At 40.9% G+C, this 25,868-nt stretch overlaps 1 protein-coding gene across 15 annotated transcripts in view; it reads right to left on the bottom strand.

Annotated features, from left to right (window-relative positions):
* The window catches only part of KIAA1210 (KIAA1210 ortholog), a 90,826-nt gene that overhangs the window by 64,093 nt on the left and 865 nt on the right, over positions 1-25,868 (bottom strand). For 6 of the 15 annotated variants that reach the window (XR_007509529.1, XR_007509527.1, XR_007509528.1 and 3 more), the window contains exon 1: positions 11,638-12,387. The exons of 1 other annotated variant lie outside the window; for it this stretch is intronic. Coding sequence is in view for 8 of the 14 variants with exons in the window: in XM_049828216.1 (XP_049684173.1) it covers positions 11,638-11,699 (62 nt within the window). In the remaining 6 variants the exon portion in view is untranslated. Of the gene's footprint in view, positions 1-2,088; positions 2,309-11,637; positions 12,389-25,868 lie in introns of those variants that run through there. 8 more of the 15 variants (XM_049828213.1, XM_049828214.1, XM_049828218.1 and 5 more) reach the window with 7 other exon arrangements.

The following is a 25,868-nucleotide window of genomic DNA, read 5'->3' as shown; positions in this document are numbered from 1 at the left end:
AGGGTGTATTTTAGAGCAATGAAACTCCTACAAAGTTGCAGGGCTTGTCTTACTTTCAAAGCAGGCAACGGGACCTAGTTAGAAATCATCACTACCCTCTCCTGGTTTGATGGTTTAGATCTAGGCTCCCTGCTATCCCATACAAAACTTCCACTAATAACCCTACTGTGTTGCATCCACTTGGAGCTCTTCAACCCATTAAAGGAACTAATGAGTCTTAAAACAAAAAAGAAATCTCCAGGAACAGGAGAAATATCCTTGTCTCCCTTTTACAGACTGGGGCAACGGGACAGATATTTGGAGTGCTCTATGGGAGGGCAGTGAGAGGGCAAAAGAAGTAAAGTCCCAGGATCCATTCCCTTTTCTCAGCTAAGGACATTACTGAACATGTGTATCATGGGGTGGGGGGCGGAATGCTAAAAGAATAAAAGACAATGCCCTTTCACTGCTTGGTTTGTGTATTTAAGGACTCCTGGGAAGTTAACATCGTACAGGACTCAAGTTTCCTGCATTTAACAAAGGCCCAAGACAAACAGAAACGCTTTCTGCTCAGCCTTAGAAAAGGGACACAGCCTCCTTGCTGTCTCTCCAGTGGAGCAGAAGACTTGGAGACTGCACAGCAAGCAAGTCCTGCCCCATCTTTAGTGTTTCTTCAGCTTCGCTCCCATGCTTCTGTATAAGCATTCTGGAAGGCCTTATGACAGAGAGATCAAAGGAGATGCTGAACCCTGAACAGCCTCTTTCCTACCAAATAAATGCTTGAGGAAATAAAGACTCAGGAATATGAGGCACTGCATTCAGTTAGCATCTTCATAGCCTACAGAAGACAGACAATGGCAAGCAGCCAAGAGAAAGAGGTGAAATTTTGCCTGGAGCTTTTAAAGACCAATTTCCTTCATGCTACAGAAATTATTTGAAATCAAGCTTATGCTCCAGATTTCAGGACACACACTTTGCACAGAAAGACAGATTAGTATAGGGAAATGCATGCCCTCTGCAGCCAGCCTCCCCCCCAGAACACACTTCAAGCTACTGCAGGACCTCAGAGAAAGCCCCTCTATTTCTCTTCAGCACCGAGTTTCAAACAAAACTACAGAATGCAAGACGGTTTAGTATTCAGATTATATTCTGCAGCAAAAGGGAACCAACAGGTTAAATTTTTACTCTGTCTTATTAAAGCACATTAGAGGACTTTGTTCTGATGGAATGGGGTTGATTGCTTTCCTCTCTGGGAACCCTACAAGCTAACCATCAATGAACTCGTTAGTCCAACAACAGTTAAGTGAAGTAAAGTTTACCCGCTGCAACTCCATGGAACAGGATTTCAGAGTCAATCATAATGCAATAGCAGAGCCAGCAAGATTTTTATTCAATTTTCATATCCCTTGAGCATATCAGAAACTCAACAAACAAAGCTCCCTTTGCTCTGCATGCAACAAGCCGAGCGAACTGCACTTCAAGGTCCACGTTCAGGGAACAGGCTGAATAGTGTGGGATCCCACAAACAACTTTGCTGAAATAGGGTACAACCCAACATGACAGCAGGAATTGGGATCTGACCTTGCACAGCTGATCCCATTGTACTCTTCTAGGGCACAGCATTTCTAGGGTGAAATTCCCAGGGGTTTTTTGCCAGCCCCTAGCTAGTATGTCCCTAGCCAGACTGTGACTGTTCTAGGCAGGCATAAGAGAATAGCACAAACAGCAGTTTACATTAGGACTCTTGCTACTGCCTCTACTGATAACAGTGAGGGGAGTTTACCAAGTTAATGAATATTGCTCTTGTAATTTTCATGGAAGGAAGGAGAGTTTAAGAAAGTTTAAGGTGCTTTTCCAAGGATCACAAATAATACAGCAATAGTAGCCATCAGGAATGCTGGATAAGCAAGTAGATAATATTTAATATCAATAAAATACTCTCCCAGGATCAAGTAAGGGGTCATAATTCCCCATAGCAATAGACATCATTCAGCTCCTACCCTTGACGAGATATCCAGAGCAAACAACTGTTCACGTAAAGAGATCTATTCACAGCTTTCACACTTCACATTCAGACAACACCCCCTTCACCGCCCTCTGTCCCCACACCTTGGCTTCTCCGAGAAGGCTTGCCAGAAGACAGGTCCCAATGTGCTGAACTCTTTTTACCTACAATCTGCTTGAAGAAGCCTCTGTCTGACAGCGTTTCTGAAGGATTTCTGCTATTCAGCAGTGCCTGAAGCATTATGTGCTGCCCTCCTAGTGAGTGTGTGTGTAACACTAATGGAAAGCAGCTGGTGGGCTGAAGCCGACTTGAAAAAAAAAAGTAACAGGAGGAAATGCCTTTCATACAGTCACACAGGCTCAGTCTGTAATTGTGTGAGAAGCCAAAAGGATAAGAAGGGGGGAGGGCAAAATGAGACAAAAACATTCATAAGCTACTACAGAAAACAGTGGAAATGCACTCTGTTACCAGTCCAGGAACTGAGAGTAAATGCCTCTGTCGCCTGCATGCTGCCCTGTCTCCACAGACCCACTCCATCTCAGCAGTCATGCCATTTGCTAAATCACTGCAGAATGGTCTCCCTGCATGGGGGGACAGGACTGCAGCATACATACACAGGCCTGTGTTACCTTAAACCTGAGGCAGGTACCAGTAGCAGACCAGCTGTTAGTTCATACTCAGCTTGAGAGGCCAAACTGAAGTCCAAGCTACCATAGCTTTGCAACACTCGGCACCAATGCCAGACAGATTAACCTGTTTTGGACATGCCGCTTCAAGCTGCCCTCATACACCTAATTACTCTGCAGTGCTTTTTACCATGACCTTGTGTAGTTGCTGTCAGTGTGAGGATCTCCACTGCTCAGACAACAGAGCAAATAGCTTTTGGCAAACAGATGGATAAGTAAAACTCTTCTGAATAGCCTCTCCCTGATAATAATTTGTCACACAGTTTTTCCAGTGCATTTTCTGGTCTGCACCAATCAGGGTAAATGTGACAGAACATTGCTCAAATCAAGACTGGCACTAATACGGTCATGATCTAAGCACACACAAGAGCTCAGCCAATATTTTGGGCCCAGACTGCCTCCAGTTTAAAGGAATGTACATTAAATGACCCAGTTGAATTGCACCATTTGGCATTAGTATAGGAATAAGTCAGTGCATTTCCCATGTAGTAATTCTTTTTCTTCACGCTACCACACTGGGGAAATTTCAGGAAACAGCTGGAATGAGGATCTTCTTCCACTCTTCCTAAAAAGAAGTAAAAGAAGCAGCAGAGTCATCCAGCAACCGTACTAAGGAGCTAGTACATTGGCAGCAGTAGAAGACACTTTCAGATCTACTTGATGTGGATACATTTGGAGCAGTTGGGAAGGAGGGGGAACATGCCTTTAAACATCAACAAGGATGTAACCAAAGTCTGCCTTTGCCAGTTAGGGAGCTACACCCAGTAAGCATTACTGCCTTTGGAAACAGTTTCAAGAGCAAAGCAACAGGAAATGTCAAGCCACTATCACTAAACAGCAGACATGCCTCATGCTAGCAGAGTCAAGATGTCAGAGAGTCAAGTATGGGAATAAAAGTAAAGCTTACTGTCTCTGCCTCTCCATGTGGCAAATTCAACAAATATGCGTAATCTTCCATCCCAGACCTGGTGGTGGGAATATTTGGCCACTGTTTTCTAGCTTGTGTGTGTGCTTTTTACCCCCTCTCCAAAGTCCTAATTAATTTTCTTCCACCTGTGGCCTCCCAGCATAAAGTGAGATGACTGATACCTGACCTGTGGTGTGCAGAGCCCTGGGAGTCCACAGGCTTCTTCGCAGGGATCAGCAAAGGATAAAAAAGGTAGCTAAGGAAAGGAGTTTACTGTCAGCTGGCTTCAACATGCTCTACAGGGGCTTGAAAAACAGCGTGTCTCAGAAAACTCCATGGAAATTGCCAATATCTGCAAACTGTGAAGGTGACAATTATTAGTTTAGACAGTAAAATCTTTGAGACAGAGCTCATCTTTTAAACATATCCTAGCAGACAGAGACTACTGGGCTGGGAGTTGGGAGAATTGGCTGATTTTCCTGGCTCTATCACTAGATAACAGGGCAAATTACTGGATTGCTGACAGCAGCCAAGTTAGTTATTGCTCAGCCTTGAGTTTCTTTACCTGTGGAATTGAGATGGTCACACTGAATACCTGGAAAGCTTAATGAGCTGCATGGAGGAGCTAAGCACTACCTCTGCTATGGGAGACCAGCATGCTGGAATCATACCAATTGACACTGCTATCATGTGCTACCACTACACAAAAGATAGATAACAAAAACCATAAAAATTCGCAAGAGTAGCCTGCATATCTGCCATGCCCCTGTATCTGAGTTCACACTGATTTCAAAGATCTTATTCTCACAAAACATGAAGAATCATTACATCCTGGGCCTGAAAGAAAGAGTCTCGAGACATTTTTACCAAATTAAGCTGTCTGAATATTGCAGGGGAAATGAGGCTGAAACAATAGTGAACTGAATGCCAGAACTGAAACATGGGACTTTAGGCTATGTCTAAAGCTTTCTGGTTTTTTAAGGTTTTTCCAAAACAGTCACTTATCCCTCAACTTGCTGGTTAAAGAGCAGCTTAAGGATGAGAAAAAAATAAAATAAAAAAATCTTCAGACAGATCAAACTTCCCAGGACACATTTCTTCCAAAAGGAGATAATATAGATATTTAATGCCCAAGAATTCAAAGTGCACTGAAAAAAAAGGGGAGGCTAACAGAAATTTCCAGGGTGAACTGTGTTACAAATTTTCACTCTGAAGATCAAACTGTCATAAAAAAGTCAGCCATCTTTTGGCTACAAGAGAGCAAATAAAATGCAGGCTTTGTGGTCTCGGAGGCTGCCTTTGGCAGGAAGCTCAGGAAATCTCTCTTCATGTGAAGTCCCAAAACCTAGTTGGGGCAACATGTACTGCCTGTACACACACAAAAATAAAAACATGGTCAGCTCCTTCCTATGTTGAAACATACTGTGGCTGGCTGGCTAAACCCCCTGAGTGTGCGCTGCCTGTGGGTATTTCTGGAATTCAGACCCCATTTTGGCTCCTAATCAAGGAAGGCCTGGGGCGGCTTCCACACTTGCAGAAGGAGCTCTTCTGGAGCTGTGTATGAAGCTTGAGGGTCTCCCTTCTTTTGCTCTAAAGGAAACCTCCTGCTGTCCTGCTCTTCTCTCCTGGCTGCTCTCTCTGGAGCCTCAAGTTAGGCAGCTTCTGAAGTGTACTTGGTCTTGAAATACATGGAGAACTGTTAGAGCCAAGGGAGATCAATGCATGTGCTTAAAGCAGTCCCTGAGCCATTTCTGTCCCAAGGACATCTACTGACTTTTCTCTTTAGTATGAGCAACCACTATAAAGGGATTCTACTTCTCTGGGATTCCAGACACAAATACCTCTCTAAAACTGGATCATCTAAAATAAGATTATCTGAGCTAATGCTGGTTTGCACCAATGGAGTATCAACCTGTATTCAACTATGTTTTGAAGAAGGCGGTACAGTAGCATCAGGGAGCAGAGAGGGAACATGACAGTAGAAAAATCCAGGAGGGTGACACCAAAGACAAAGACAACAAGGACTGTAAGATGGAGTACCGACAAGTAGGCAATGGCGGGGGCGGAAGGGAATCAGATGAGGACAGACATTCCGAAAGGTCTTCACAGGCCAAGGCAGCGAGAAAGGAAGCAGTAAGACAATTTGCATTTTTTTAAAGAAAGCAATGAAATTTCAACTTCTGGAACATTCTTTTCACTAAACTAAGAGGATGAAAAGCAGTTTGACTGCTAGAGTGAACCAGCAAACAATTCCTTTTCACCTGTCAGATATGTGTTTTCCAATGTACACAGATAGCCTGATGATTAACACGATGTCCGCAACATAATTCTGAGCTAGAGCATTCAAATACATCCCATTTGCATCCAAACTACTGTGTGGATCAGAACTGTGTTGGTAGATGAGTGATACTTACAAGCCCTGGCAAAAGTGCAGAGTTACATATTTCTGAGAATGAATAAGCATAAATGAATTCATCATGAATAAAAGTCAAACATTTAGTTCACTAATTAGCACCAGATCCTTGAAACTCAGCGGCTAAAAGAAATAACCACCACAAAAATTTGAAGCTGGAATGCCGCCTTAGCTCTGGCTAGATGGTTAAAAAGCAAAATCAGGCGGCTTTGCCTGCACAGCCAAGTTACCCTGCTGGGATTGAGAGTGCTATAATCCTCTCTAACAGTCACAAAGATACCAATGTGCTGCAGCATGGTGACAGGATATGATAGACCACAAAATACCTTGGCACCTGCAGAACTGTAAGCTTAGATCACATCAGAGTAGAGCAACTTGTGCTCAACTGCTTTCTTACAGCAGCAACCCTTAGGAGATATTTGGGGAGAAAAAAAAAATTCCAACCTTGGAATTACCTTGGGGTTTTTTTCCTGTTTCCCACAGACAGACTTATCTCAGATTTTCCCACATTTGGCTGGTAACCAGCTCTAGGTGCCCTACAGCAGCTCAGGTAGGTTACCTACTGGAAGTACAGCTTGGACCTACTACATTTCTGTCCCACATATCTATAGCCAGATTTCAGCTTCTAAAGCCAATTCTACGCCTTCACATCACAGCTATTAAACTTTCCAGACCTCTGTACAAGGAGGAAATGACAAATTAATCTCTCCAGTTGTCTGTAAGGGTACAAAGCTAGACACTTCGAGCAGCAGAAGTTTCTGTGTAAGAAGAGAACACAAGGCAAAATTATGACAAGATGTTTTCATGGCTCAGTCTGGCAAAATAACATAGACAAAAAAACTGACAGCCAAATGGTGCAGAAGAGTGAGAATCATATTCAGCAGATTGTCCCAAACCAAGAAGCTTCTGCTCCAGTGTGAGAGAAGTAGGACGGGCAGCATTAGAGGTGCGCATCTGTCAAACACTCGGCACCTTGGTGATAGGGAAAGGGCTGTTCTACTGAAACCAAGCAAACGGGCATGCCTGCTTGGAATTCCTCTGCCTACAGCCAGCAAACACACCACATCACTGTGGCTGCTAAAACAAACACTATCCAGAGAGAAGCACGAACAGAACGAGGAGGACTGGGAGATGTGGAGTGACTCACTGGTATATTAAGCCAGAACTGAACTTACTGCACAGAGATGAGTCAAATGGAATGAATCAACAAAGAGAAATAGTTGATCTTTTTGTCAATAATACAGCACCATTGTACTAGCTGCGTTCAACTGCCTGCAGTACCATGGTTCTGCCACCTCCTGACTGCTTTTGTTCACCCTCTCTACTATTCTTGAGTAAGAAAACAGGACTTAAGCCTCCACTCATTTAATACCAGGCATAGCACTGAATAATTCCTGTGGGCTGAAGACAAAATGCTCACAAATGTCCAAATACTCTGTATAATTGCCACGTACAGGAACATGCTCATAGGTTTTTTATTGAAAGATTCCCCTGAGACGCTCACGATGCCTGGGGAGTCCTTTCACCTCAGCTCACCCTCTCTGACTTGGCCCCAGCTGGGAGAGCTCTCCACTTTCCACAAAAGCACATCCCTTCTCCTGTTCAATGCTTTGCCTCTTGCATCCTCCGTAAGCTGTTTCTTGAAACCTGGTGGTGTCACCCCTGTGTTGATCCAGGGATTGCCTCTGCGCTGGTGAACTTGCTTCACTGGTCAGGAACCACCTTTCATCCTCAGCTGTTTTCATCTCAAAAAAAACACTGAAAAACTGTTAATCAGTGATTCTTGCCCTTGTTGGGGAATATTGTGTGAAAGTGGTGTACAATAAAGACAGGTAAACAAACATATTTCAGGATACCAAAGTGTTCATGGGAAGCATTTTACCTCAACAGGATTCATCAGCCACACAGACAGACCCCCCAGATCACCACGGGACCACGGCACTAGCTCTGCCACAGCTCCCACGCAGCACGCACTGACTCCAAAGCTGCACAGCCTCCTGACAGCTGCCAGCCCCACTGAGCCTACGGACCGCGGCTGAGCCAAGCCGAGTCCAGGTATGTTATGGGATGCCACAGGCACGGATGGCCAGGGAACTCAGTGTCTCACTTTAAACAGCCTGTGAGTCCTGGAGAGATGCTCCATGTCTAAAATTGCGCCAAAGAGCAAAGCATCATGTACTGTGGACAGTCAGTAAACACAGCTACTTAAATCCCATGGCGATTATATGCCTCCAAAAAGTGAGAGAGGCCACAGGAGGCTAATGAGCTGATGACAGAGAAGAGCCAACAGTTTTAAACTGCCCCATTCCCAACAGTGCCAAATTGCTACTTCAGTAGCTGTTGCTGGAGCTTTAAACCACTTCCAATTCACTTGCTAGTGTCCAAGCTAAACCAGCAGCTGCTTGCTGTGGATGGGGAACCAAAGGCTCTAAGGACCTCACACATATAAAAGCTGTAAAAAGTGTAGTACGCACCAAGGACAAAGGGACTTCTGGCACTCCTTCCACTATCCCCTATGAGCCTCTCCAACAAGAGGGCTTGCAGCAAAGGTGTGGTAGGCAGTGAACAGACATCTCATCTTAGTTGGTTATCCATCAGGTGGACAGCACTATACCATCTTTACAATAATCCCAGTAAGCACCAAAATCTCTTCCTGACACTCATCTGAGCAGGCAACAACGCAAGCTACAGCAACAGAGCAGCAGCACCTTAATCCAGAAAACACGTTTTACTCGATTTCATGGTTATAACATCATTTTACATTTGCAATGACTTTCATCTCAAACAATCTAAAAATATATTGAAAATTATACTCGTACATCCCTTGATCAACTTGCTTTACCCAAATGCTGAACTTCTTTGCAGAATAAGAGTGCACATCAGCATTTTTGGACAATTTCGGACTACAAGAAAAGAACACAATATCCCACTGGAAGTGCGGAGCTTGGCATAGCAGAAGGCATTCAAACTGAAATATGTCCATAATTCTGGAATTGCTTGTGAAAGGCACCATGAAATCCTGAGTGACCACATTAAGTACAGACCAGTTAAATACATTTCCTTATAGTCTGTTACAGAAACCAGTTCTGAGCTGGCATGCAAAGCCTTCAGCCAAATATTTTATATAGCTTATAACACACTATATTTGTCTTTGGAAATTGGCAGTTTGCATTGACCATCAGTGAACCTTACTATTCAAGCAACCACATTTTCAGCTCATAACTATGTATTTGGCTAGTACCAAAAACTGAGAGATGTATGAAAAGATTCCTCTACAGGCCTTAGAAAACTTCATCTTATCTGTCCAGGTCTAATATTTTTTTCTGACACCATGCTAGGACCAAGCACAACAAAACTTTGCAACAAGGATGAAGAGCTATAAACTTACCGGAAGAACAATTTAAGATTATTCAGGTTGCAGATGCTGGTTAAAGAGAAATATGAAAGCAATCTCCAACTGTGGAATAGCAGCCAAGATTGGGGCTGTGATGAAGAATTACCTGGATTAGGCTTTGGGCTTTTTTTTTAAGTGATATCTCATAAAAGCACATTAACATAGCACAGGGACAGGACTCCCTGCACAAAGATCAGATTCAGCCATACATTATTGCAGCGTACCAAGGCAGAGTGTTTGCTTCCCCTTGCAAAATGTGGGGAAGTGAAGGTAAATGTGGCAGCAGCACAGAAGACCACTACACAAAGCAGTTTTTAAAACAGGCCAGGTGCTTTACCTGGACCCAGCAGCTCAAAGCCCTGGATGGACCCCTTTCCCAGTGTCAGTGACAGGTTTTATGGCCTGCACTGAGCTCTATTAATGCTTTGGCTAAATCCTTACTGGTAACCCAAGCCAATTGTTTAAAACATAAAAGTAATTTCATTCCAGAATAGCTTTCATTCAGAAAGCAAACTAACTCCTACAAGTCGAATGACCACATGAGGATTCGGGGAGGCCGTTCCAATGACCCACTTGTCCAGAAAGATAAACACTGCATGTCAAACTCCAAACAAATTTCATCCAAAACCAATCTCAGGCTAAAAACATCATTGTTACTGCAATTGGTGTCTTAGACTCATTTTAATTGCCAATAATCACAGCCAAAGCAGCATATAAAATTTGTAAAGACTTCAAAGTATTAATAGTTGCACTAATCCACTTGGGAACACATCACAGGGCTGAAATAACAGGTTGAGGAATATAATCTGTATATATATCGAGTGTAGAAACCTAACTGAAGAGTAACAAGAAAGAAGATTTTGTTGAAGAAAAAAACCCCTGTTCCTCATAAATCAGGTGGAGATCCACCAGGAAAGAAGAGATCGTAGGCCACATGGAAGAAGCTTCATCTGCCCAGCCTTTATAGCCTCTCAGACTTCCAAGTTTGTTTTAACTGCACTAGATGCTGAAGGATTTTGGGGAAAAACAATTTAGCATAAACCAAACAATGTAAACTGATTTTTTTGGTCAATTCAAGTGCCGATCTTTCTACCTTCATCAGGACTTACTCTTAGGCCTTTTGCTAGTTCTGATTGCATCCTCCCCCTTTATCTAAGGCAGACTTACTTTCTAAATATTAATTCCCTCTCATAGACATTGTTACAAATTTCAAAGGAGGGAAAGAGTCAATATGGGATGGAAATGCTAAGGGAAATCTAGCAGGAATTGTGTGCCTTTGAAAATGCACATTACCACCAGACTAATGTGAGACAAACCGCTGGTATGAAGGGTACAAACTTTAGGAGAGGAAAAAGGAGAAAGAGTGAATTGTCAGCTTCACTTTTGAACTATTTTTTTTTTCCCCTCTGCTAACCAGGATTTACCCATACATTTACCTATCAGCATTCACATCTTAAGCCTCAAGATACAATTTTGCTTGCCTTTCAGTGTGCATTTTCACTTTCTGTAATTCCATACTGTATGCAAGAATAGAGCCCTCTACAGTCTGCTGATGCAAAACATTATCAAAAACTGCTCAGTTTTTGCAGCAGAAAATTTTGTTCCATTCCTTAGCAGGGAGAATGTCAAAGGAAAAACAGAATGTATCTTCATGGTGGTTTAAAGCACAAATATTAACATGCATTGTCCCATTCTACTCTCCCTTTATAGTCTGCTCCAACAGAATACGTCAGTGAAGCAATAAAAAACATTTATTTTAAAATACAACCAAAACTCTCAACAGGGAGCAATTACAGAAACAAACCTCAGGTTGCTTATACAAAAACTGAGCACATCAAGTTCTCAAAGAGCATTTACTGCCAGATTTCTAGCTGAACGTTTTTTAAAAGCCAATGTGCATTTCTTTATTGCTCATTTTTATGTGTTAATATATAAACAGTATAGCTAATCGATAAGGAAGAGGACATTTTTCCTTTTACTATAATTAGACAGGAGAAGGTTCTTAATTCCTTTTTTAATATTTCATGTTTATACCTCTGAAAGAAAAAAAAACATGACCAATTTTCACTGATTTGGTATTTCAGACAGGATTGATTTTTTGCACTTTTGTACTCAGAATGGTACTTCAGTCTCAAGGCATAAGCATTTTGTTCAGTGCTGCTGCTGAAACACAACAAAGACAGAATTTCAAAGTATCCACTAGACTCAGCTCACTTTGGAAAGGTGGAGGGAAGGGCTCAGCATGGCACTTACTTTTTACTTTTCAGGCAACCGTAGAATCCAGCCATGGTCCTTCCCGGGAGGCGTGTGTGCATTTAATTCATCCTTGTGTGTGGATGCCAGCACAAAGATTCTGCAGCTTCGTATCCTGCTCACCAAATGCCCACACACGCACACAAGAAAGCCAGCATGCCGATGCAATTACTAGCCAGATAAAGTTCCTGATCTGAGGCCCTCCGACTCTGCTGAACTGGGTCCAAGGAGGGCTGTGCCTGTTCCATAAATGGCTATGAATTGTTAACTCCCCCTTTTCCTGTCTCCTTCCAGCGCTTGGTAAGCACAGCATCCTAAGTGTAAAATACCATATGGCATTTGATTCTGTCTCCCTGTGGGACTAATGAGAGGCTTGGTTGTAATTAGGATGTGAAGAAGCCCTGAGGAGATTAATTGTTATTGTTATTTTTTAGACAGAGAAAGGCTAAGGAAAATACTTGCAACATCTTTGAAATAACCACTAAAAACTGCAGTCATTCTCCAGCACATAAGGGGTGCACGGGACCTTCCAGAACAGGCATTATCCCATCTCACTGTAAATCACAATCTATTCTAACAAGCTATTCTGCACATTAACGGAAAAATTAAAACAAAAAAAAAACACAAAAAAACCCACAAACAAAAACATCCACGCAATATTGCAAGGTCAGGCAAAAAGCTCTGGAGTTTAAAGTAGCCAGCACACCCATATGAGAAAAATACTGCCTGGTGATGCCCTCTGACAGTACACTAACAGTTGTTACTCACTAGCACAACTAAGGAGGCCCTCACTGGCTGTGGAAGGAAGAAAATGTCTATGCTTTAACGCTGGGGAACATAAACCTCAAGCAGCTTCATTCACAGGGGTGACCCAAGCCCTGGGGACAACATAACTGCACACATTTCTAACACTACATTGCATTAAATTCATATGGAAATGAATCCGCATCATGGCTACTAATGACCTCTCTTGAGGTAAAAGCAGAGAGGTGAGGCAAGACGTTGCTTGTGCTGCCTGCACAAAACTAGGTAGTATCAGCAGCCAGTAACAAAGCGTTAGCCTGTTCCTGGAGTCGCATGTCTTGGTAAGAATCTCAGCTGTTGATTAAAAAAATTGCATGCATATTAAACATAGTAAGTTCATAACTCTCATAATCGCAAAGGAAAGATTTACACTCATTCCCAAAAGATCAGAAGAAAACTACATTTATTTGTATATCTCAGCTGTACATAATATTTGAATACTTGGGTCTGGCAGGCCAGTAAGAGGGAGTATTGTATGAGTATTTCTATATGAGTTCCTCTTAAAGGCATTCAGTAGCAAGACCAGATTTAAGGTGGAGCAGTTCTTCTGGAATACTAGTATTCTGAAATACTTTTTTAACACCTTTCCCATAAGAGAGACATGAAGTTTGAGAAATGCACCTCTGGTGAGGAGTCCCATAACTGACTCAGCTACAGCAGTTTCATTACAGTGCAGAACTTTGAAATCTATGAACAGACAAATCCATTTCTCTATTTCTATAAAGACGCCTAACAAAGCAAAGCCATGACACAAATAATAAATGACAGCAAGTGCAAGGGCCATCGCAAACAGGAGCCAAATCATATGCAGTCTAGTTTTCCACTTAGCAGCAAAGAAAAAGCCTCCACAAGCAGTCAACTTCAATGCCATCCACAGAAAAACTGCAAATCAAACCTGACCTCAAGCAGATACACTTTCTGTCCCTTGGGAAAAGAAAAAGAATCAAAAATACAGTAACACTAGTTGAAGTTTTACCCAAATGAGTTTCACTGTTGTCCTGAATTACTGCACTTGTCACAATGACTTCATGCTGAACTTCTAATCCTAACAGAAAAAGGCTAGCTAGAGAGCATTAGTCTCCACCGACCAGAGAAAGCCCACAGGAAAAAAAAAAAAAAAAGTCAAAATCAAGGCTCTAGTTATTGGGTAACAACCACTAAGAAGGAATTCCTGGAGATTACTGGAGAAACCTTCTGACTGGCTTAACATACAAAAACCGTGGAGCTAGGATTGCATCTGAAATCTGCCCGGCATTTAGTTCAGAAAATGCTGCCAACAGAAACATTTATAGTAAGAAACGAAGGAGACCTCATGAGAAATTCACATTTGTATTTAAAAGCAAGAAAGATCAAATGGCCTTCCAGTGGGAAAGCCCAATCCCTACAGCCAGTGGAAGGGTGTAATCCTGATGGTTTTGGAAGAATTTCATCACTAACTGGTATAGAATACGGCCCACAAGCTTCAAAAGATCAGATTTTTTGCTAACATGAAGCAGATTTCCTGTCTCCCAACCTCCTCAGATGGTTTGCCTTCAGAATAGGTTTCCTTTCATTATTTTTTTTTCTTTCATGTATTTTTGTCTTGAAGTTACTTACTTGAACATGCAAATCTTCATCTCTTAGGTTCCATTTAGGTCAAACATAGTCCTGTTCCCAGCAACTGGCAGTTTAGCAACACACATTGCACCATCTAGAAACTCCCTTACTTTCCAAGAAGCACAAACTAGTAAACAGTCATTAAAAATAATTACCCCACCTCAGGATTTAATCCTTTTTGATTCTCTATCTTCATATCAGTCTCGAAGCCACTTCATAGTAGCATTTATTATTCACTGCTCTGCCTCTTTATCACTAGCACAGTTCCAAATGGCCACACATTGAGCTTTTTGCTTACAGATCTGAAATCTTAGATGTTGATAAACATCATGGCTCTACATCCACAGGTAAACCAGTGTAAGTAAGCAGTTATGTACTGTACCCAGGTCTGACAGCCAAACAGTTGCTGAGCTGACATCAGCTCTTCACCTGTCAAGTGCTAAAGCGAACTGCCAGTCAATTAATTAAAGCTGTTTTCAGCTTGGAAAGTAGATGAACACAAAATAACCACAGAATATAGACTTTGGCAGAGTAAAGATGGTTCCTTAAAAATAGGGAAGACAGCAAGTTTAAACACCTGGAAGTTAAATCAGATCTGGATTTCCTCTAAAGTTCGTGGCTTGGCTTGATTGAAATAGCCCAGTCTAGGCTCACTTTCATTTGAAAATGGTGGCCTTTCCCATTGACTTGTTCAAACTCACTGTCACTGCTTTCCCTCAACAGCCCAACATTGCACAACCCCCTGTGATCACTGCACATCCAAATCCGCCTTGCTTCATCTTCTGAGTCTGCAGGCAGAACAAGCAGTCCAGGTGGCAAGTTGCCCTCCAGCAGTGGTACCAGCAGCGATGAAGAGGTAGCACCAGAGCTCCCAGCGCCTAGTAAACTTCCCAATAAGTTTCTTATTTTCTCCAAAGAGAACCAGGGAGACAAGTCTGAGCAAGGCCCAGCAACCCAATCACTGAGAAATGCTTGCACCAAAATACAGCTCCTAAAATCAGCAAGTTACTTGTTTCACCTGTGTCATTGCAAAAAAAGGCCTCTTCAACATAAGTAACCAACAGCAACTAGTAATCCAATGGGGGAAACTCAAAGAGAGCTAAAAAACACTGGCATGTTTCCACAGTCACTTCCTACACATACACACGGGTACACACCAGCAGCCTGACAGCAGAGGTGTCAGGAGCTACACACACAACCAGCAATTCAAAATATGTTTCGTGTCGGACAGATCTACTGCTTTTCTTGCAGCCTCTTGCAACTAGATCTCTCAGGGCTAACCATGTCCTTGCCTCCCCGGCTCTCAGATAGCGAACACTTCACACTTCACAAAATGTCCATTCAAAGCTGGTTTGCATGCAATCAGGACACATACACAGTGCAAAGCAGCAGGAATGGACCAGATGTCACACAGTTAGGAAATCCCATGATTCGCAAACTGTGTTTAAATGTGGATGTTTGATTATTATCTTTTTTTTAATTTATTTTATTTTCAGAAGGGGATGAAAGTTTCATGTGAATTTTTCACCAAACAAATGTATGGGCAGGAGTAGAAATCCTACAGCAAACTAATAGACGGTAGCATTTCAGATTTCCTGTGTATTTTTGGTGTCTCTGAACTGACTCCTTGTTAACAAGGCAGACTTTGGTCTCTCATTCTTAGCCTTTAGCCTCTACCATAATCCAATCTACCTCCCTCTCTCCTAGTCACTTAAAGTCACATTTTGACTGCATTCCTGTAGTAAGTTTTGCTGTTGCGAAAAACACAGTGTCTACCAGGTGAAAATTCACTGAAGGAGGTTTGCAGCTCCCCCTATCACCATTACGATGGGGTGAGCTGTCAAATACTGATCTATATGCACATGAATTTTATATAATGAAGATTCTGTGTATTTTTTACATGCATGTTGCATTTGTACCCCTAGCAACATTTTGCACTTTTCAGTTATTTTGCACTTTTCAGTTATTTTGCCTCTTTCCACCTTTCCCAGCTACTGTCAGCCTGAGCACCACGTGCCCTCCTCCTGCATCCCATAATGCAGCTGAAGCTATCCAGGTACACAGACCCTCCCCTCTTTTTAGGGCAGGGCTGCATACCCTCAAAAAACTGACATTTTCTATTCATTTGTTTGACTCTGGAAAAGTAACCCTGTCAGTGTCTGGACATCAAATGAGGTACTTGGGACAAATGCAGCAGAAGCCAAGTCTAGTTTCCAGTTCTCGTGTCTTTAACATTGAGCAATGAAGCCTAGGTTAATCGAGAACTCTCAGACTAGATTTTATGCTGCACTTGATCTTGCCCAAGTGTTTATAAAAAGGTGCCGTTCCAGCTAAATTGCATGTAAAGCACTCCTTCCATTATAACCTAGAATAAACCCTGCACAGAAATCTAACCATAACATTGCAAGTCACTCTTCCCATACCACAGTTCTCTCTGCATTTGGCATGTGGATTGTTTACCTGTGTGCTAACATAAATGTGACTCTCGGGAAACACTTTCCTGAAGCAGAAATGCATTCAGCTTTCTTACAAGTGAGATTCCCAGGATGGCAAATGGGCCTGACATGGAAATTTTCAGTGAAAACCCTTCAATACTAAAGAAACAACTAAACATGCATCGCTATTAAAAGCTGCAGTATCAAAGCTTTAAACAAACAGGGTTGGAATCAAACACAGTACTCTGCAGAAAACAAAGAAGTGGAGATAAGAGGATTTCTGCCTTGCAGAGTTTATACATCCATCTGTGATTAATATTAGGAGGAAAATGAGGGTCAAAGCCTATCTCTGAAACTGAAAGTAGAGAGTGTAGTCAGGGGCCTCTAACTATGCTCTATATCAGCTTTTTATTCTTGCATAAAAGCCTGAAGAATTTGCCATGATACTTGCTCTGGAGTCTAATTACTGTATGTTGCTCTAATTATGTCTTTTTTTACACTTTGTGTACAACGTGTGGGATTTGGGGGATTTGTTGTTGTTGTTATTCCCTGTTAAAAGGACTTCCTGCAAGCTACTTCAAAAAAATGTGTATTTCAAAGCAAGCAGCAATACATATAATCTCTTCGATTCCAATGTTTGGTAATTCTGAGTCTGAATCGTTTCTTGCAGTTTACCACAAAACACACTGTCTTCACCTCTGAGGAAGGAGTGAAGATGAACTTTGGTGTGGCGTATCTAGTGCAGTACTGAATTCTAAAATACGGCCAAAAAGATATTGGTATGCTAAATCTGTCCTTTGTGTCCCCACAGTCAAATGTGAACTCTTCCTGGATTATCTGGAGATGAAGGTCAGGCCATGTGTCATTCAGAACGTAATTTCCCCTAGATTTGCAACAGGATCACAGATGTAACCTCAGACTTCAGTGTCAGAAAATATCAATTGCCAAGCAAATATTACAGATAAAGAGAGAGAAGTGTTTGTTCAACATTTTACAAATCTACAACGATTGATTCGCATATATATATGTAATTTATTTATAAAGAAAGTAACAGCATCCCTGTATACTTACGACGACATAGCCAGGATGTGCTGCCTCTCATGTATCTGCTTTTTTTCATCCAAGATCATAAACCTAAAATCTAAGATTTTAATGAGTCTGAATGAAAAGCAGATTATTTTTGATACAGTGGAAGAGCTTGGTATTTCCTCTGAAAATACTAGCACGGTCAATATTTTATATACTGGGAAACTGTGGTTCTTTTGTCTAAGGGGGGGTAGTGCAGAAACTGAACAAAGGAGCTCTATTTCTACACATTCTGACTTAAGAAAATACCATGTTAAAAAATATTAAGTTCCAACAACACAACTTTTCCTTCTCGGTGTCCAGGCAGGCACCAATATACAAGACCATCTGGAAAGAAATATGAGAACACAGTATGTAGCTACAGGCACATGGACCAGTGCCTAGTCTAGATGTCGAACATCAGAGGTAACAGTTACTGAGTCTAAACAAATATCCTGAGACATGTGAATAATGAATTGAGTTTTCTACACCCCATTCTTCCCAAATTCCCCTCTAGGGATAGATCCAGTCAATGTCCTTGCAACACTCTCGCCAAGCTCCCTTGGAGACAGATCAGAAGGACATTGCCACTAATGCTTGTGCTGTGAATAGCAATCAAGTTTAATGACTTCCCATGTATATTAGTTTTGCACTAATGTAGGTCCACCTCTTCAACAGAATTACTCCTGCTTTGTTTGTACAGGTATAAGCAAGAGCAGAACCAGGGACTCACACATCTGGAATAATATTCCTAAAATCATCAACATCCTGAATTTCAACTGCGACTGAAATAAAAATTCAAAAGCGAAGGTCATCTCTGATACCATCTCACTGGCTGTCGGCTGAAGTAATAATACGGGAAATCACAGAATTGCAGCTCTGGGGAAAAGGCTGTCTGACTCCAGTGCCTGCAAACACAAGGCTAAAGATAAAGTGACCATTAACCTTCAGAGAAGGGCAGTGAGGTCCCAGAATGTCCTGCCTGCAGGCTTTACTGCTCCAAGGGGAAATGAACAGAAAAATAAAAGTCAAAACTGCATACTCTTGACATTTAACTCAAATTAGTAGGCAATGGTAACATCGCACTTTCTTTGTTGGCTTTCCTCTGTATAAAGGCATGAATACAGTACCTGGTTCATTCCACAAACTGTAAAATAAGTAGAAAGTATTGAGTAATAATAAATTTACTCCCACCACTTGATTAATCACAAGCAAGATTAATCACAAGCACCAGACCTGTGTCTCTCTGCATAGGATATAATATTACCCCTTACTGCAGATACAGCTGGGAGAACTGAGGCAGAGTAATTCAGTGACTATTCCAGAATCCATAAACTGCAACTGAACCCAAAGTTTCTGGTCCCTGGAACAGTGTTTTAGAGTCTTTCCCCATCCTCCCTCGCTCAATAAGGACAGCCAGAAAGACCCTTCAAGAATAGGCACCCTATAAATATCCAAGATAACTTTAAGTTCACTAGCCAGCCTTTAGCCGTGGGAACTCTTACAGGATCACTGGCATCAAAATGCTGAGTTAAATTAGAAATCAATGACTGCACTACATGATTTGGCCCAGCCTGTCCAGAGTTTCAAAATCATCACATAATAAAAAATACCTCATACTGAGCCAATTTCACCAGAACAGACCCATAGCACAGCAGAGTCCTTACACAGCAGCCCAACGCATTACTCAGATTCAAGTTCTGGGAATCTTTAAATATCCCAGTGTGTTCCCAATTGCCTCTTAAATATGCTGGAGCTGTTCCCATCATAATGGGAAGGGAAAATATCTAATAAATATCCAGAGGCAGGAAATAAGCTAATTGCAGAGGAATTTTACCTAAAACTGTTGAATAAACTACAGTTCTGTGTCACTAAGTCACATAATCACATGCTTAAACTGGATGTCTCCTTGGTTCTTCTGACTTCAAACAGTGCAACCACAGATCTAGGCATACACTGAAGTAATGCACTGAGCTGATGAGTATCATCCAAGGATCAGTGGTATCTGAAAAAAAGCTATAGTTAAGAGTCATGACAAACTTAAGTTCATTGCTTTAGTATCTTTCTGCTTTACCACAGAGATTAGGGGATACCTACAGCTTTCCGAGGACAAATGCCACTCTCAACCTCACCACTGTGGCCCCTATTGCTACCCTTTAAACACGACATACTTGAGATCCACTGGTATTGGCTTCAGGTGCTGCACCCTTGCTAGTAAGCAGTTCCTTCCATCTAGGTAATTTCCATACAGTGAAATACCAGCCGACGCTGCAGGTCCGAACGGGAAGAGGAGCAGCTGTCACCATGCACCATGTAGCTGAAAAGTCACCTATTCCTCTACAGGTTTTATCAGCACCCACACAAGAACACAAACTCAGATCCTCTCATGAAACAGCTCCTTTGGATATAACATAGAGGCTAATCTAACTGATACTGTCTGGCACGGTACTAGTTGAGTCCTCAAGGGACTCAGTGTACTACCTGGAGATAAGCTAGTATGAAGACTAAAGATTAGCTATGCTTATTCTCCACTCAGAGAGCTCCCTTTGGTCATGAAAATACGAAGCAAGACCTCCATCTACTGAGGACTATTTACACACAATGTGTATAAGACTAGGTAGTATTTAAAAGCAACTAAAGGTCGATGAGCTAAGTTACAAGATGGATTTGCCCTGCTTTCTTGATTACACAATACCTATATTGTAATATTTTCTCACTGCGGATGAAATTTAGTATTTCATGAAGGCAACTGCAACCAAACACTAAATGGTAATAAGACTTCTGAATTTTTTTCCTAGTTTGTGCAAAGTTTTCTTACCATGAATTCACATCTAATTGTTAAATATAATGGGATGTTAGTAAAAAACATCCAAAGGAAATGCCATTGAATGTTGCAGAATAACCACTGGTCATCAGTAAAAATGGTATACTGGTGATATGATCAAGCTATTATTTTGATCAGAATCAGCTGCAAAACCAGCAAATACTTTATCTCTGAAGAGTCCCATAGACACTACAAATGTCACACACCTTCAACCAAAATGAAAATCTGTTCAAAATCTGAAATATTTTTCCTTTGGAGGAATGAGGGGACATGATTGTGCTGATGCTGCGTAATGTATAGTAGAATAAAATCTAAGTCATACCCTGTGCCTGTTTTTATCCCTCTTGTAACTGCAGAATGAAGAGCAGTGGCAATAGCCATAGTTTGAGGGCCAGTAGAGCAGAAGAATGTAGAATCAGAGCATGTAAATTGCTTGTATTCCTTTTTTTTCCTCTAATCCAATCCACAAAAGTTGTGGTGGTATCGTTTATACCATAGTTTCTTCAGACTCATCACAACAATAATGGCTGGTTTGCTCCTTTTTTCCCCTCTTTCCTCTATTTAACATGATTTTACACTGCTTAGCATTAAAAGATAACATAAAACCTTTTGCATAGCCTAGAAGCTTGACAAATCAACTAAAGCAAAAACTTCTGAGATAAACGATAGTCTTTCCTTGACTCAGATTTCTTACTTTAAGCTGATTTATTGTAAGAACCTTAACATTTTAATGTATTTTCTTGTACAATAAGATATCATTTTTAATTATTGCAGAACCCACAGCTTCAGGAGGTTAACTCTTATTAAATCCACTCTTCAGTCAGCACAGTAGCAACAAAGTGATAATGCACGAAAGATAGATCCAAAAAAACCAAAATAAGTGTTAAAAAAATAAATACTTAAAGAAGTACATACTCGCAGTTAACAACATGTATAAACAGTCTAACATTCTTCTGCTCATTCTATTGCTCTTGAACTCTTAAGAGCACACAAATGCATTGCGGTTTTGAAATTTTTTTCTGATGTGGAATACCTGCATGCTACGTCTCTTTCAAAAGACCAAAATCTTTAAAAATTTAAAGGTTTGTGCATCTGTAAATAAGGTCTTTCTCAATATATCTGCAAAGAAAGAATGAAGGATTTTGGAAAGAACTTTCATTAGTATTGTACACAAGGCAATTCTGAAATGGCATCTCCAGCTGAGTTTACTCTCCTAATGCACAGGAGGTTTTCTATACCCTATTCTCTATAACATTGTGTTGACATCTCCCTTTTTTTAAACTAAGATTTAAAGAGTCAATTATATAAATCCACAAGCTCCCTATGAGGTGTTAAATCATTTGCTGGCAGACTTGAACGTATAGATTGAAAAAGCAACAAAATCAAGCAAGCACCATTCACACACACTCCCTGCTTGTAGCATGTTCCTAAGTAATTATAGCATGGCCCTATAGTTTAAATTTATAGAGAAACTATTGGACCATTTCTCAAATGTCAAGTAAACCACAAAGCCTACCTCCCCTGCTCTCTTTCCCTCACCCTTTCACTTCCTCCTACTAAGATAATGAAATGTATCATATAAAAAAATCAGAGGGTAAATTCAGGAGAACTCAGAAATCCTGACACTGCTTTGAAAGAAAACAGGATGACAGAATGCATCTTCTCTAAACCTCCCCCCTCCTGTCATTACCAGTGTTTAGGAATATAAGAATAGTTTCTTGAACCATAGGGATAAAATTTAGCCTGACATTGTGAGGAAAAGCCTTAGACCCCTGTTATCTGGCCGCAGTCATCTGTAGCAAGTCAGAAAAAGGCCTGGGAAAAGATGCTGGTTTACCAGATACTGTGATCCAGGGTAGACAAATGTCCCCAGATCGCATAGTAAGGGCTGCAGCTCCAACTCTTCTAAGCTACAAATCTTCAAAGAGAAAAAAAAAAAAAAAAAGAAGTAAAAAAAAGAAAAGAAAAAAAAAAAAAAGGTAAAACAAAACCAGCAGCATTAAACCCTTATGTGCTGGCAGGTATCCTTCCCATATAATCTAGTGGAATACAAAAATGGTCTCACAAAGTGTAAACTGGGAGAAAGGAAAGGACACATTTGATTGCAAGCTACTGTAACATTTTCTGGCAAAATTATAGCAATAATATTTAACAGATTTCTATGAATGATGGCAGCCTCTTCTTACTAGTAAATATAACTTAAATTGAAGAAATACATGCTCAGCAGAAAGAAGAAAGGGCTGGAACAGCAGATGAAAAGCCAAAGAATGGCAGTGAAAGCAGGATAGACTGTATAACTCCTTGACATACCATTACGCTGAGGTTAGCTCTAGAGAGGGCATCAAAGTCGTGAGCAAAATAAGTATGTGCACTAACCTCCACTTTCCCCCACAGGCTTTTAAGCAGCAATTCAAAAAGAAGCTGTGAAATAAGATCCTCATTACCTCTTACAGTTTTAAGAGCTTAGAGTAGGGAAGCACCCCAGATTCATCATTCCCGAGTCAGCAAAACTGTGATGGTTTAAACAAGTGGGTATATTGGAAATAATATTTGGTGCTCTCTTCATTTTCAGTTTCTGAATCATTAAAGATTCTGCTTTCAAGCTTTCTGTCCCAGTATGTATTTTGGCAGTTTTGTCTGGTTTTGGTTCATCAGAAGAATGTTCAGAGACTTGCATGATTGCTTGGCTGTACGAGCTATGACCTGATGAGATCTCATGAGATTTATGGGGGGAACTGCAATAGTCAGCAGGAGTGTGAGGGAGGAATAGTAGTTAAAACGATCCTTGTTAATAACATCAGCTGCAAATCTCAGTGTCTGCTGCTCGCCAAAGAGGTGGTTTCAAGTTCTAACCTGTAGCACTCCTTCCATTGCACATATAAGCCGTCAACCAAAGATATGGAGATAAACCTCTCCAGATGGAGAGAAATCTATTCAGCTTTATGCTTAAACTACACAATAAATTGACTTTAAACAGACATAAGAATTGGCATAGAAACTCATCTGAGGGAATGATGAGGGGACAGGACTGCATTTGCACTAAAACCAATGTCAAGTAACAAAATCTCATGCTATGTGTTTGAATTCATTTAGAAGAAACTGATGAAATTCAAACGGCATCTATGCTTGTGGCATTGGCATTCCTTTTGAAAGCTATTTTAAACTTTAAAAGGATGTATATGTATCTGTGTATGCATGACTCAACATGATGCTGGTGGCATTCCAATAAAGTCAAGCCACCAATTCTTGAGTTTGGGCCATATCCAGAGCTCACTAAAATCAATGACAGTCTTTCCACTGAATTCAACTCTTCCTGTCATAGCCTCGGCTTGCAGTCTGATGTACAACAGGGACTACAGTCACGCTGCTTTGTCCCCTGTTTGACTTACTGCACAGCTTGATGTTTATGTTACATAACTAAAGATACTCAGAGCAACCACACCACGTACACCGTCCACAGTACAAACATAAGGATTACTGAAAATCCTCGGGGGGGGGGGGATAAAAATCAAGTCCCCAGTTTGCTAAACCAATGTGTACTTTCTTTTCATTTAGAGAGAGAGAGTGTTCATATAAATAAATACGAATGAACCTCTAACACACTTCAACAGTATCAGATACAGTAAGCATTATGGTCCAAGTTGTAGTGGATTTTAGCAGAGATTAAGCAGTTAAATTGGTTAACTGTTAAAGATGTGTTTGTTGGTATCAAACATATTAGACTCTCTCCCACGTACACAAGTATTGTTCACTGAGTGCCCATTTTCACAGCTGTTCAAAACTGAGTAACATCTTATCCCTTCTCTTAACGCTTAGGCATGATCCTAGTATTTGCACTTGCAGCTAGTGCTTTCTTCTGAAATATTCTAAGTAACCATTGATCTCTAAATAAATTTATTTAGAATTTAAATAAATAGACCTGTATTAAGCAGCTCTTTGGACCAAGTACAATTTCTCTTTTCTTCTTTGACTGTCATACATCTTCTAGTAAAAGAAAACATAGCTGTGCCTTTGTCTGCAGCAAACTCTCTGACTGGTAAATTAAGACACATTTCAAGTGGAGACAAATACTAAGTTTGAAACAGAAGCCAATGCCAGTAAAAATTCTTAAGTGGTAAGACTTAACTTCTGCTGCTTAAGTCTGCACTTACTGGCTCCCAGAAAGACTAAAAAAGAAGTCTAAAAGGGGATCTACTTCTCAAATGTCTGAATACAGCCAAAAACCTGTGCTGTGGGTTCCAAAGGAGAAAGAGTTTTGAGTCATCAAATCTGCACCGGGCATATTTCCATCTTTGTGGTCACAGGAATCTGTGACATATCATTTCCAGAAAACTTCCATCAAATCTTTGATGAAAACACAAGCGAACAGCTTAAGTGGAAAAGTCCTCCAACTCACAATGATCTAAAAAACTGGAGGAGTTTACTTTTGATTCATGTAACATCCACGTAACGTGGTTTTGCATAGTAGAAAAAGCATTTATATACATACATAATCGCATAAATTTATATATATACGAAACCTGAGTCAGTCATAAAGTCCAGGGTAAGACGTGCTTTGCACTTTCTTATACTATAGTGAGTAAGAACCAAGGCAACTTTGAATTTTGCAGATATAGACCCAAATTCTCTGTTGGCTGGATAGTTCTGGAATCCTTGCAAACCTCACACCCTACCTGTGCAATGGGGCTGCATTTTTTTATGACTATGTAGGAGCTCAGTCTGGAGAAGTGTAACTGTGTTGATCTTGTGGTAAGTCATCTACTGACATTCGTCAGAAACAGATGAGCAATTTCACTAGGTCAATGTCACTTTTCAATTGCAATGTTCTTCAGGAATTGGCCTGAAGCACTAGCAATGTACTGGTCTGTACATTATATAGCTAGAAGTCCAAACTACCAACAACCGATCAACCAAACAGTGCAAAAAGTGATTCCATGACCATGAAACCACTGGTTTAATTTTATATTGTATTTGTTTTATAACAGCAAGACAAATATATATTTGCATTTCTCATAACATAACTGCAGAGGTACTGGAGTCCTAATTATCATTTACTATATTGTGTGAGAGAAAAAGAAATAGAAAACTCATATTCATGAAGCTGTTAATAAAAGATAAAGCCACAAAACTTGCCTTTCTGTTGTAAAGGTTCCTAACAGTATACTTCAAGTTACCTGTAACCTCCTTCAGTTTCCACCAAATATCAGAAGGACAACACAAAGTGTCAAAGATCTACAGTGACTCTAATCCCAAGCGGCTCAGAATACGTGCACTAGGCTACCTCCTTCCAACTCCCCAGTCTGCTACACCAGGTCTGAAATTAATAAAACCCCACCCAAATCTGCATCAGACAAGCTCTGCTGATTGCATGGGCCTAGGCAGAGGAGTCCACTCACAGAGGGATCTCCGTAGGAAGTACTGCAAGGACACAGCACAATGGCTGGAAGGGGAAAGGGACTTTTCAAATGACATTTCCAAGAAAGCAGTTGGACTAGACTATGGAAAAC

Source organism: Accipiter gentilis, chromosome 24 (genome assembly GCF_929443795.1).
Source record: "Accipiter gentilis chromosome 24, bAccGen1.1, whole genome shotgun sequence".
Lineage (NCBI taxonomy): Eukaryota > Metazoa > Chordata > Aves > Accipitriformes > Accipitridae > Astur > Astur gentilis.
The sequence above is the reverse complement of the archived record's forward strand: the minus strand, read 5'-3'. Positions and strand labels throughout refer to the sequence as shown.